General features: G+C 41.9%; 1 protein-coding gene across 1 annotated transcript in view; it reads right to left on the bottom strand.

The window, feature by feature from the left end:
- Window positions 1-13,903, bottom strand: part of Tesk2 (testis associated actin remodelling kinase 2) — a 111,481-nt gene that overhangs the window by 58,764 nt on the left and 38,814 nt on the right. The window contains exon 3 of the mRNA XM_028889769.2: window positions 1,635-1,756. Within this exon, the coding sequence (XP_028745602.1) occupies window positions 1,635-1,756 (122 nt within the window). The remainder of the gene's footprint in view (window positions 1-1,634; window positions 1,757-13,903) is intronic.

Genomic DNA, 13,903 nt, shown 5'->3' with positions numbered 1-13,903 from the left:
TTCTTTCATAGGAAGTTTCTTTTTGTTTGTTTAATTTTGTTTTGTTTTTGAAGTCAAGGTCTCACTATGCAGCCCTGGCTATCCTGGAACTGTGTAGACCAGGTTGTCTTAGAACTCAGAGATCCACCTGCCACTGCCTCTGCTGGGATCAAAGGTGTGCACCACTATTCCCAGCTCAGGAAAACCTTTCTTTAGGGGCTAAAGAGATGGCTTAGTGATTAAGAAAACTGGCTGCTCTTGAAGAAAATCTGGGTTCAATTCTAAATTCATACCGTAACTCCAGTTCCACAACTTCTTCTGACTTACACAGGCACTGGCATACATACCTGGAGGCAAAAGACTTCATGCCTGTAATTCTAGCACTTGGATGGTACAGCATGAGGATCAGGAGTTCAAGGTCAGTTTCAGCCATATAATGAGTTCAAGGCCAGCCGGCTCTACAGAGACCCTATCAGTGTGGGGGAAGGGAGGAAATTTCTTACATAAGCTGTTTGTGGTGCCACACACTTGTAACTCCAGGTCCTGAGGGTCAATAGGATCTTGAGGCCAGCCTGAGCACTTCTGACATTACAAGCATCTTATAAATAAATCCTACTTAAATATACATTAAATTATATTGCCTGTGCAATTTCATTTGGAAGCACACTTACCTCACTAATATATCAAGACGATTAAAGTGAGAAATATTCAGATATTTATTACTAAAAAGGATGTTCAGCCTTTTAAAAAGAGACTATTTATTTTTATTTCAGGTGTATAACTATTTTGTCTGTGTATATGCACTCACACCACATGTATGCCTGGTAACTACAAAGGCCAGAGGAGGGTGTTAGAGCCTCTGGAACTGGAGTTTACTAATAGCTGTGGGCTAGGAATGGAACCCCTATCCTCTGCAAGAGCAGCCGGTGCTCTTAATTGCTGAGCTACTTCCAGCCAGTAAAATAAAATCTTTAAAAAAAATTTTTTAATTACATTTATTTCACGAATGCATGTGTGCATGTATGTATGTGTGTGTGGAGAGGGAGAGGAAAGAGAGACAGGTACTACATCTTAAGTATGGAAAGAGGTCAGTGAAAGTCTAGCTAAAAATTGAGTCAATATTGTATTTTCTTCTTCTGCCATGTGGGACCCAGGGGCCAAACTTAGGTCATCAGGCTTGGGTCTGGCACCTTTACCCACCGAGTCATCTGGCTTCCCAAATGTAAAAACAATTCTCAACAGCAAACTATGTCTCTTAAGTGAGTACTCATAGTTTAAGGTGGATAGTTTTATGCCATTATTTTGCTGTTATTTTTATTCGATGATTTAATTACAACTCTTTATAAAGCAATTAAGAAAATTAAATAACTACATAGAGACCAGTCTTTTATCTCTGACAAATTACTAATCACAGTAGGAAACAGTTATTCTAATGAGCTAGTATTAATGTTCTGTGAGAGTAAAGCAACTTGACAGAAGATGTTGCCTTATTAAATAAATACTTGTTCATTACAGGAAATTAAGTTGTAATGGGGAGAAGAAGACCTAGAGTCTAGCTAAACCCCAGCAAGATGGACTCCTCAAGATAAAGTACAACTGGAGCAAGCCTCCAATAATGCCTCTTACCGATCCTGGGGAGACGGAAAATCCATTACCTGAGGATGTTGGGGTGGGAGAGTCTATTCATGAGCTGCATCTCTTTCAGCAGGTTTGCTCGGTTACTGCTCAGCGTGTTCATCTTGAGAGCCATCACCTGACCAGAAGCTCTGTGTCGCACCTAGAAAGTTAGAGTAAGAATGTCAAGAGTCTCTACATGTGGAACACACCAGGATGTTTTAGTACCAGTTTAGATGAAATAAATATTGCATTCTGGATGCTGATGCAGAAATGTGAATACATGGCCAGCTTGAGCTATGTGAGATATTGTCTCAAAAAAATTACATTTGTCTCACTCCACTAATGAAGATGAATTTATTTCATCTAAGACCAAAATTGTTCCACACTGAGCTGGTCAGAAATACAATATCAGTCATATCATTTGTTTTCTTATTATGTTTTTTTGGGGGGGAGGGGAGAATTGGGACACAGGTCCAGGTTGGCCCTAAACTTCTCATATAACTGAGGATGGACTGAACACCTTAACCACCTGCCTCCACCTCTAGGTGGGATTACAGGCACCGGCCATCACACCCAGTAAGGATCTGATTAGGCAGAGCCCTGCTATGTATCTCTGAATGGCCAGGAACTCACTCTGTAGCTTGCCTAACTGTAGCTGCACACAACCTCCTGACTCAGCCTGCAAGTGCTGGGATTATAGGCAGGAGCCACCACACCTGGATAATGAGTCCTTTTTTTAGGTTACTTCCTTAAGGCCAACATTAGTGACTTACAATACTAGAAGGAAATAGTCCATTCTGTATACTTTTATGTGTGGAGGGAGGGAAGAAATATGAGTAAACCTTACATAACAATGAGCTATAAAACTGTCTTTATAAGACACTTTATAAGGCATGAAAATGATATACTTTCAGCTTACACTAAGCACCATAAAAAATGTATCTTTAAGGGAAAAAAACAGGGCTGGGCATGGCTCAAGGGTAGAGTATTGCACTCATCATTCACAAAGCCCTATGTTTAACCCTAGTGCATTGGACACATGAGCATCCATGCACACACACACACACACACACACACACACACACACACACACACATATATACCGTAGGGGTCAGAGAGAGAGAAGTTAAACATAAAAAGAGGTCAGTGAATCTTTTAGAGCATATGTTATAGTAACACAACCCAGAACACTTGATAATAATGTAAATACTAAAGTTGGACACAATAAACACAGGTCATACCACTCACAATATTATCCATACACACAATGGAAAGTCTATTCCTAGGAGCAGATGCCCACTACAGAATTTATTTCATTTTACTCATGGAAATTATTTCCTCATTTCAAAGCATACACTTCAGAGGTTTTATTTAAAAAATTGTCATACTAGACCAGGAGTGGTAGTGCACACCTTTAGTCCCAGCACTAGGGAGGCCGAGGTAGAGTTCAGTTCTAAGGTTCTATGTTAGGTGGCTCACAACCATCAGGGGCATCTGATGCCTCTGGCCTCCATGAGCACCTGCACTCACATGTACATACCCATACACAGACACAGATGCACATAAGTTAAAACAAAATCTAAAAAAAAAAAAAAAAAGAATAAATTAATTCTGGGCCAATGTGGTGGCTCAGTGGGTAAAGATGCTTAATGCCAAAGTTGATCTGAATTCGATTCCTAGGACCCGCACAGAGGAGGGAAAGCACACGTTCCCACAAGTTGTACACACACACACACACAATCAATAAATGTAAATTTTTAATTTTAATTTCAGAACTGGTACAGCAAGGACTTATTGTCGTTCTGTGAACTTCAGGAGTATTACTTTACATCTCCTTTAGTCTTCACCCTCTAAAGGCTCAATGGAATAACAATAACTGCTTCACTTATCCGTTAATATAGGACACAGCACAGCTTATCTTGTACTTAAAGCAATGATGGTTCACAGTGGCCACAGCAGAAGAGAAGAGCTGGAAAGCTACAGAAGCCATAGTCAACAAACGGAGGCAAAACGCTGGCAGACTTTGCCCTCATCTAGATCCTCCTAGAGATTTGGAAGGCAGCTCTCTTCTCAGTGCATCACTGAGCCTGTTGTCATGTATCCCGTGATTGATGAAAGGGAAGTGGCTTCCCTTTCTAGATCCTGTGTGGATAAGTTAAAAGAGATCTTTATATACAAAGATCTCACTGGCAGTATTTTTCCAGCACTATTTGCAGAAAGCATCTGTGTTTTCGTGGGGCTTTCCATCTACTGCCACGTTCCCCTCCCACCATCTGAAAACTGTTACTCCTGAGATTTGTGCTATCGTTTTGTTTGTTTGTTTTTCTTTTCTTTCTTTCTTTCTTTTTTTTTTTTTCTCTCTCTTTTTGGTTTTTCAAGACAGGTTTCTCTGTGTAGTTTTGGTGCCTGTCCTGGATCTCACTCTGTAGACCAGGCTGGCCTCGAACTCACAGAGATCCGCCTGGCTCTGCCTCCCAAGTGCTGGGATTATAGACATATGCCACCAAGTATCATGTGTTCTTTCTACATTATATATATAATGTTCTTCTCATTAACTTCAGCAGCAAGTAGGTTAGTGATTGCTTGGGTCTGAGGGGAAAGGAGAAGTACAGGACATGGAGACTATTTAAATTAATCTAATCTCAGGGGTGGGGCTGGGAGGAGAGGAGGAAGAGGAAACTGTGGCCAGTGTGTAAAATAAATAAAATTTTTTAAATTAAAAAAATAAAAGGAAAAAAATAAATAAAAATAAAATGTAAAATTAGATACTGGTGATGGCTACGCAACCAACAACCAAGTGAACATTGTCAACATCTTTTTTTGGAGGCATGGTTTCTTGGTGTAACAGTTTGGCTGTCCCGGAACTCACTTTGTAGACCAGGCTAGCCTCAAACTCACTGACAAGCAAATAAAGTGACAGTTAGGTACTGCTGAGATGGCTTAGCAACTAAAGGCACTTGCCACCAAGCTGACATCTAAGTTTGTTCCTTCAGACCCTCATGGTGGAAGGAGAGCAATGGCTTTCTTGAATTGTCCTCTGACTTCCACATGTGCACCATGTATGGACAGAGTGCATACCCCAACACACACACTACTTGTTGATATGACTACCTTGTTAGGACCACCTTGCAATCACGCCTTTGTTTCAGGGGGTCATTATGACCAACTTATGTTCTGCTCCTGAACCCTGCCTATTTTGCCAGCCAAATCCCCCATTTGGAAACCCCCTACCCCTGAGCTATAAAAACCTTTTTTTCCTCATACCCAATGTTGACCTCTGGAACCCCACCTTAGGGGGAGGCAGCCCGTGTTACACAAATAAAAAAGCCTGCTTTAATTAATTGCTTGTTTTAATTAATTTGGCCATGATGACTTTGGTTGGTGGCCTTTCTCCTTGCATCTTTGGGATTAACATTAACTTCAAACTTGTTATGTAGTTGAGACTGGCAATCAACTCCTCTTGCCTCCAGTTCACAACACAGGTAATAGAATTACAACAGATTTGTGTGATATTGAGACTCACACAGAGTACTGAGTACTGAGCTACATCTCAAGGCTGTTTTTTTTCCTTTCCTTCTTTTTGTTTTTTGTTTGTTTTTGTTTTTTTGAGACAGGGTTTCTCTGTATAGTTTTGGTGCCTGTCCTGGATCTTGCTCTGTCGACCAGGCTGGCCTCGAACTCACAGAGATCCGCATGCCTCTACCTCCCAAGTGCTGGGATTAAACGCGTGTGCTACCACGGCCTGGCCAGCCTGCTTTCTTATACAACTCAGGAACACCTGCCTCAGGGTGGCATCCCCAGTGGGCTAGGCCCTCCCACATCAGTCATTAATCAAGAAAATGCCCCACAGACTTTCCTAAAAGCCAATCTGATGGAGCATTTTCTCAATTGAGGTTCCTTCTTCCCAAATGACTCTAGCTTGTGTCAAGTTGACAAAAAACAACCTAGCCAGTGTAGAAAAAGACCATTTCTAAGGTTCAGAACCCTAAAAAGCATTGGACTGTTACCATCTTCTTCTCTGGCTTTTCAATAACTGATTCACTTGTGTGTGATGGGTTTGTGTGGTGTATGTATGTGTACATTTTCATGAGTACATACATCCGTATGTGGAGGCAGGACACATGTCAGGTGTCTTCTTCAATCTACCTTATATTTTAAGATAGGATTCCCCCTGAGCCTGAAGCACATCAATGGCCAGGCTGGCTAGCTAGAAAGATTCCAGGGATCAGTCCACTTCCACCTTCCAACTGCTACAATTAGAGACACGTGCAACTTCACCCAGCTTTCTACACTGATGCTGGGGATCCAAACTCAGGCCCCCAGGACTGCACAGCAGGCACTTTACTAACGAAGCCATCTTCCCATAACCATCTTTTCTTCCAGACGTCGAGGATGGCCTTAAACTTGCTACACAGGAGAACATGATCATTGAGCCCCGATCCTTCTGCTTCTACCTCCCAAGTGCTGGGATTACAGGCATAAGCCACCAAAGGGACAAGGTACAAACGAAGAAGTATGTTCCTTTCCCTCTTTATTCCCCTTTTGAAAGTCCCTGCGATGTAGCTTCAGTCCTGTATTAGTTACTCATCTTGCTGCTAAGACCAAATACGTAACAAGAACCAATTTTAGGGAGGAGGAATTTATTTTTGTCTAATAGTTCAAGAGTACAGTCCATCATGGTGGCAACATCATGTGCAAGAAGGCAGCCAGTCCCATGACATCTGCAGTCAGCAGGTAGAGATGGATGGAAGTTCTGGTTGAGTTCACTTTCCCCTTTTTATTCAGCCCATGGGATGGTGCTGCCCACATTTCAAAATGAACCTTCCCTCCTCAGCTAAACTACTCAGGAAATACCTTAAGGACACTCATAGGTTTACATTTCTAGCTGATTCTAAATCCTGTCAAGTTGATCACAAAGGTCAACCATCACAGGCCAGTAAGATGGCTCGGCAGGAGAGAGCACTTCTGTCAAGTCTGACCACGTGAATTTGATCCCTGGAACCCACATGGTAGACAGGAGAACCCACTCTTGAAAGTTATCTTCTGACCTCTAAATGTGAGCCATGGCATGCATACCAATCACAAATCCCCCTTTCTTCCCTCTCCTGCCCCTCCATCCCCCCCCCCAACTGACTCCCCATTCCCTCCTACAACAAGGTAAGGCCTCCCATGAGGAATCAGCAGAGCCTGGTACATTCAGTAGAGGCAGGTCCAGGCCCCTCCCCTTGCGTCAATGCTGTGCAAGGTGTCCCACCACAGGTAGTGGGCTCGAGAAAACCAGCTCATGCACCAGGGATGGATCCTGATCCTACTGCCAGGGGGCCCTTAAGCAGATCAAACTACACAACTGTCTCATTTATGCAGAGGGCCTATTTTTTGCTTTTTGTTTTTAAATCTTTGTGTGGCCAGGTATAGTAGCATACACATTTAAACCTAGCACATGGGAGGCAGAGGCAGGTGGATGTCTATGAGTTTGAGGCCAAACTGGTCTACATAGTGAGTTCCATGCCAGCCATGACTACATAGTGAGACCCTGTCTCAAAACACACACACATACACAAAACAAAAACAAATTTTTGTTTGTGTATGTCTTCACAGGTTTATGTGTGTATGTTTGTGTATGTGCATACACATGCCATAGCATGCATGTGAAGATCAGAGGACAACCCTGGGTGTCAACTGTCATGTCACCTCAGACCTTATTTCAGAGAGGGTCTCTTCTTGTTTGCTGTTTACGTCAGGCTAGCTGGCCCAACAGCTTGTAGGGATTTCTTCTCACCTCCTCCCATCTCATGACAGAAGCACTGTGATTACACACTAACACTTGGATTTGTGACGACTCGGGTCCTCACACTCCACTGGCAAGCACTTTACCCACCAGGCCATCTGCCAGCCCTCTCTTGCAAATGTTTCCCTTCTTCTCCCTACCTTCTCCCAAATAGAGGTACTTCCAAAGGTTCAATCCTGTTGCTTAAATTCTCTTGTCCATACTTAGTTTAAATATGAACTGTTTATCCTCAGTGGTCCCTGGGTGAGGGCTTGCCCCTAAACTGCTGCTGTTGTTTTGAGAAAGTTCTAGAAATCTTAGGAGGTGAATCTAGCTGGAGGAACTAGGTAGCTGAGGGCTGTTCCTTAGAGGCACCTTGTCCCTGGCCCCTTCCTGCCTTTTCCTGTAGATCACAGGTGAAGAAGCTACCCCCTCTACCCTCACCTACCCCCTTGAGGCTGTGTTTACCATGGTACAGCATAGACTGCAGTCCTGAAGTTTGGAAACTACAAAGGAAGTAAGCCCTTCCTCTCTTAGGTTGCTTCCGCCCGGTGTTTGGTCACAGCAATGATGGATTGAACAACCGTAATGCTCTTCCTCAACTGTTTCTCACACTCAAAACATCTTCACTTTCACTCGTGACTGATAAACAGCACTGCTTTTATTGCAGAATAATAGTTGGGTTTTCTACACTTGTTCTTCCTTGATTTTGAGGGTTACCTTACTTCTCTGGCTGCTTGAGGCAGTTCAGTTCTGAGGTGCTTGGTTTGATATGAGGAGGCAAACAAGCTAAGATACACACTAGTATTGTTCAAGGATATTCTGGGATTGGGAGATGTTTCTGACCACTCTTTACTTTGTTCCTCAAAGTTCTGGTATATCCATCCTGTTATGCACATCAGAAAAAAAGTTCAAAAAGTAGTATGTCTGAAATGCCTAGTAGGTAAGACTTTTTAACTAGGATTCCATTCAAGAATAGACAGATGGGACCACATGAAATTTTAAAGCTTCTCAACAGCAAAGGGAACAGTTAACTGAGTGAAGGTACAGCCTACAGAATGGGAGAAAATATTTGCAAGATATACATCTGACAGATGGTTAATATCCAGAATACACAAAGAACTAAAAAAACTAAAGAAGAAATAAAAAAGATGAAAAGAAAAAGTAATTAGCCAGGTGGCTGATGCACGCCTTTAATCCCAGCATTCGGGAAGCAGAGCCAGGCAGATCTCTGTGAGTTCGAGGCCAGCCTGGTCTACAGAGCAAGATCCAGGACAGGCACCAAAACTACACAGAGAAACCCTGTCTCGAAAACAAAACAAAACAAAAAGCAAAAGTAATCAGCTGGGCACTTGGGAGGCAGAGGCAAGAGGATCTCTGTGAGTTCAAGGCCAGCCGGGTCTACATAACGAGTTCCAGGACAGTCAGGGCTACAGAGAGACCCTGCGTCAAAAACCAAAAATAAATAAAAATTAAAAAACACAATCAGTAGAGAGATAATGAATAGATTGTTCTCAGATGAAATGCAAACAGCCAATAAACATACTGAAAAGTATTCAATATCATTAGCCATCAGAGGAGCATAAATCAAAATTATACTTAAATTTTGTCTCACACCAGTCAGAATGTCAGTCATTAGGAAAACAAGTAACAGGGACAAGGGAGATGGCTGAGTGGCTAAGAGTCCTTGCTATGCAAGCTTAAGGACCTCAGTTCACATCCCCAACCCAATGTAAAATGGTGGACACAGCCACATTGCCTGTGATGCCAGTGCTGGGAGAGATTGAAACAAGAAGATAATCAGGTTTGCCGGTTGCTAGCCTAGCTCCAGGTTTATAGACCCTATCTATATTAAGGAACTATAGTACTGAGTGATACAAAAGGCACACTGACACAGTAAGGGGAGGGCAGTAAGAAAGATGCTGATAAGCCAGGTATTGTGGCTCACACCTTTGATTCCAGCACTCAGGAAGCAAGGGCAGACAGATCTCTAAGTTTGAGGCCAGCCTGGCCTACAGAATGAGGTCCAGGACAGCCAGGGCTACACTAGAAACCCTGTCTTAAAAAACTTCAAAACAAAACCAAACAAACAAACAAAAAACCCTGCTATGTACTATATATATATATACTGCCGATGTGAATGTAAAAAAGAAAAAGAAAAAAAGAAAAGAAAAGAGGCAGCTTTGCTTTCTTTCAAAGTTTATAAGTTACAGTTTAGAAGATTAAAAAATACTGATGCTGGGTATGGTGGCACTCATCTATAATGCCAATTACTTGAGAGACTGAAACAGAAGGATCACTTTAGGCCAGGAGTTTCAGGCCAGCGTAGGCAATGTGGGGAACCCCTACATGAACACACACACACCCCAAAAAAATTATTATAAATTTGAGTAGAACTGGGACATGGAGGCCACTGCAGTGGCACTAACATTTTTGCTGTTTTTTTTGAGACAGAATCTCAAAAAAGTAGTCCAGACTGGCTTCAAACATATTATATAGCAAAGAATGACCGTGAATTTCTGACCCTCCTGCCTTTACCTCCCTCCCAAGTGCTAGGATTATAGGCACACACCACTATACCCACTTTATGGAGTGTTTGGGTTGGAACCTCATACATGGTAGGCAAGCATGTTATGGACCTACATCTTCAGCCTAGTACTAGCATTTTGAAACCTAGTAGCTACCAGAGAATATAAAAACTCAACCTCTGCCTAAGGGTGTTTCTCCAGTGGTAGAAGGCACCTGTAGCATGCATGAAGCCCAGCATGGTTACACACACCTATAAGGACAACTAAGACCACCTCCCAATCACAAAAATAAACAGCATAGAACAATATTTGTTTGCTAAAATGTTTCTCTGCTTTCCTTAAACCACAATTGTTGAGAATGCTAGAGTTTGCATGACAAGCTGAAGGTGTGCTAAATAATAAATGCATAACCAGAAACATGAATAAATCAGTATTTCAGTACCAACCAGATGGCAAACACTGGGTTCTTTTAGCTTGTAAGTTTCCTGCTCCTTACAAGTTGGCATTTGTGTTGCTGTTTAGTAAAATACTAATGGGAGAAAATCAGAACTCTTTCTTCATCTTCATGAGCAAGGTGTGTGTACGAGAGTGCACGTGTGTGTGTGTGCGCGCGCGCGCGTGTGTGTGCGTGCCCTTGTCTGTTTTCTCTACAGAACCAAACATTTCAGAATTGAACTGCTCTTAAGTATTCAGAGAATTAAAGTAACCTTCAAAATCAAGAACTCTGCAAGTTCAAGGCCAGATTAGTCTACATAACAAGTTCCAGGACAGCCAGAGCTACATAATACAGACACTCTTGTCTCAAAAATCCAAAAACCAGGGGCTGTAGAGATGGCTTAGCGGTTAAGAGCACTGACTGCTCTCCCAGAGGACCAGGGTTCAATCCCCAGCATCCACATGGCAGCTCACAACTGTCTGTTAACTCCAGTTCCAGGGGACCCTCACACAGACATACACACAGACAAAACACCAATGCACACAAAGTAAGAATAAATCAATTACTTAAAAAAAATCCAAAAACCAAACCAAACCAGACCAAAAATCAAGAATGGGGTATGGTGGCATATGCCTTTAATCACAGAACTCAAAGGTGGATCTCTGCAAATTCACAGAGTTCCACGCCAGCCAGAACTACGTAGTGAGACTCTGTCTAAAAAAAAAAAAAAAAAAAAAAAAGGCTTAGTAGTGGTGCACGCCTTTAATCCCAGCATACTTGGGAGGCAGAGGCAGGTGGATCTCTGAGTTCGAGGCTACCCTGGTCTACAAAGTGAGTTCCAGGACAGACAGCTGCTTTATAGAGAAACTCTGTTTCTTTAAAAAAAAAAAAAAAAAAAAGGGGGGGGGGTTGGGTTGGAAAGGCCTTGGTCTTACAACATAAAATGAATCAGTATGAGCTCTATAACAAAGTGGAAAATATATAAATTTATATATATTTATATATATATATAAATATATATATATATATAAATCCTCATATTCTAAAAATAGCAAAAATAGATTAAAATTAATAAAGCAGTCAATTTCTTTCTTCTGAGGAAAAATTAAATGAAATCTTCCATTAGTTAACTGGGTAAATAGGAAGTGTGTCTATGTACACGCACATGTGCATGTTATACAGACATATGCACATGAGGTCAGAGTTTTCTCAACTGTTTCTCTACTTATTAAGATTTATTTTATTTTATGTGTGTGAATATTTGGCTTACATGTATGTACGTGCACTGTGTGCATGTCTAGTGCCTGTGGAGGCCAAAGATGGTGTTGGAATCCTCTGGAACTGGAGTTACAGATGTTTGTGAGCCGCCATGGGTGCTGGGAACCAAACCCAGGTCTTCTGCAAGAGGAGTAAGTGCTCGTAACCACTGAAACATCTCTTCAGCCCTTCCATCTTATTTCTTTCCTTTTGGGAAACTGGGGGAGTTGGGTTGTTTGTTTGTTTATTTGTTTGCTTTTAAGACACAGTTTCTCTGTGTAGCCCTGGCTGACCTGCAACTTAGTTTGTAGACCAGGCTGGCCTCGAACTCACAGAGATCTGCCTGCCTCTGCCTCCTGAGTGCTGGGATTAAAGGCGTGTGCTAGCACCACCAGGCTCTGTCTTTTTTCTTAAGACAGAGACTCCCACTGAACCTGAAGCTTGCCTTTGGGGATAGACTGGTTAACAAATAAGCCCCCAGGATCCTCCTGTTTCTATCCCTAAAGGGCTGGAGAAACAGGTGTGGTCACCATGCCCAGCTTTTTCCTGTGGTGTTGAGGATCCAAACTCAGGTCTTGATGCTTACACACCAAGTATTTTACCCACTGAGTATCTTTCCACTCCCAGGAATTCAAATCCTAGCTTCAGCACGTACATGTTATTGTGTACCTGGAAAGATAGCAAACATCTTTGAACCTCAGTTTCTTCATTATATAATGGAAGTGTGGGGGCTGGAGATAAGGCTCAGTGGTTAAACAAGTTTGAATCCCAGCATCCATGTCAGGTAGCTTACAACTAACTGCCTGTAACTCCAGTTCCAGGGGATCTGACACACTCTTCTGGCCTCCTTAGGGTATCCACACACATAGTTTATATTTATACACACACATAAATAAAAATAAAATAAAGTTTTTTAAAAAATGGAAGTGTAACTACTTGCAAGATTGTTGTAGATATTAAACAAGATAATGTATAAAAGTTAACGTAGTATCTAGCATAAAGAACTGAACAGCTTGGAGCTGGAGAGATGGCTCAGCAGTTAAAAGTACTGGCTGAGGCGGATCTTTGTGAGTTCGAGGCCAGCCTGGTCTACGGATCGAGATCCAGGAAAGGCGCAAAGCTACACAGAGAAACCCTGTCTCGAAAAAGACCAAAAAAAAAAACAACAAAAAAAAAAGTACTGGCTGTTCTTCCAGAGGACCCGGGTCCAATTCCCAGCATCCACATGACGGTTTACAATTGTCTGTAACTCCAGTTCCAGGGTATCTGATACTTCACACCAATGCACATAAAATAAAGTTAAATAATAATAATAATAAAGAGCTGAATAGCTCTTAGGTACATGAAAAAATTAACAAGTAGCTCTTAAATAGGCTGTTATATATAGACATTATTCTAACTAAGTCCTTTACATATACTACCTTAGCATATCTTCAACTCCATAAGACAGGTATTATTTCTTTTGCTTTTTAGTTTTTAAAATTATATTTATGTATTTACTGGAGGGGGAGTATATGTGCATGCCACATTTGCTTATTAATTTTTTAAAATTACAATTATGTACTTATTGGAGGGGCAGCACATGTACATGCCACAGTTCATGTGTGCATATTAAAGGACAACTTGCAGGAGTGGATTTTCTCCTTTTATCATGGAAATCCCAGAGATGAAACTCAGGCTGTAAGGCTTAATACCAAGCACCTTTACTGGCTGAGCCATCTTACCAGCCCCAAAATAAGTACTATTTCAATCTCCATTTTTGCAGATAAAGAAATGGAAACAGAGTCAATTGATTTGACCCATGTTAGAACATTTATAGTGGCAGTTGAAATTCAAATACAGACAGTGAATCCCTAGATTCTCTTTCTGTTATGCAAACACACACACACACACATACACACACAGCATGCATAAATTTCTTCTCTCACACAACAAATACCTAATGCAGTCTCTCTAGGAGACAGCTGTGCTAGACACTGATGAAACGGAACGAACACAGGAAAAGCAGAGAAGGCCCACTGGTGTGAGTCTGCAGTCTGCACTACTCAGAACTCCTGCAGAGCCAGTTACTTCTGTGGAGCAGACTTAGAGCCACACAAAGGGCAGTCTAACGTATGCAGGGGACAGAACAAGAACTTAACAAGAAGGCCTCTTGTTAAGGATATCTGCAGGATCTTAAATTCCAAACCTGAATTATTTTAGAAGGATACACCTAAGTCGACACTCTTCAAGATCCACCTGCCTCTACCTCCTGAGTGCCGGGACAGGGTTTAAGGCATGTGACAGCATAGCTGGCCACCATCCCAACCCCCCATTTTT

This window comes from Peromyscus leucopus, chromosome 2 (genome assembly GCF_004664715.2).
Source record: "Peromyscus leucopus breed LL Stock chromosome 2, UCI_PerLeu_2.1, whole genome shotgun sequence".
Taxonomy (NCBI): domain Eukaryota; kingdom Metazoa; phylum Chordata; class Mammalia; order Rodentia; family Cricetidae; genus Peromyscus; species Peromyscus leucopus.
Note: the sequence above shows the minus strand (reverse complement) of the source record. Positions and strands in the feature narration are given on the sequence as shown.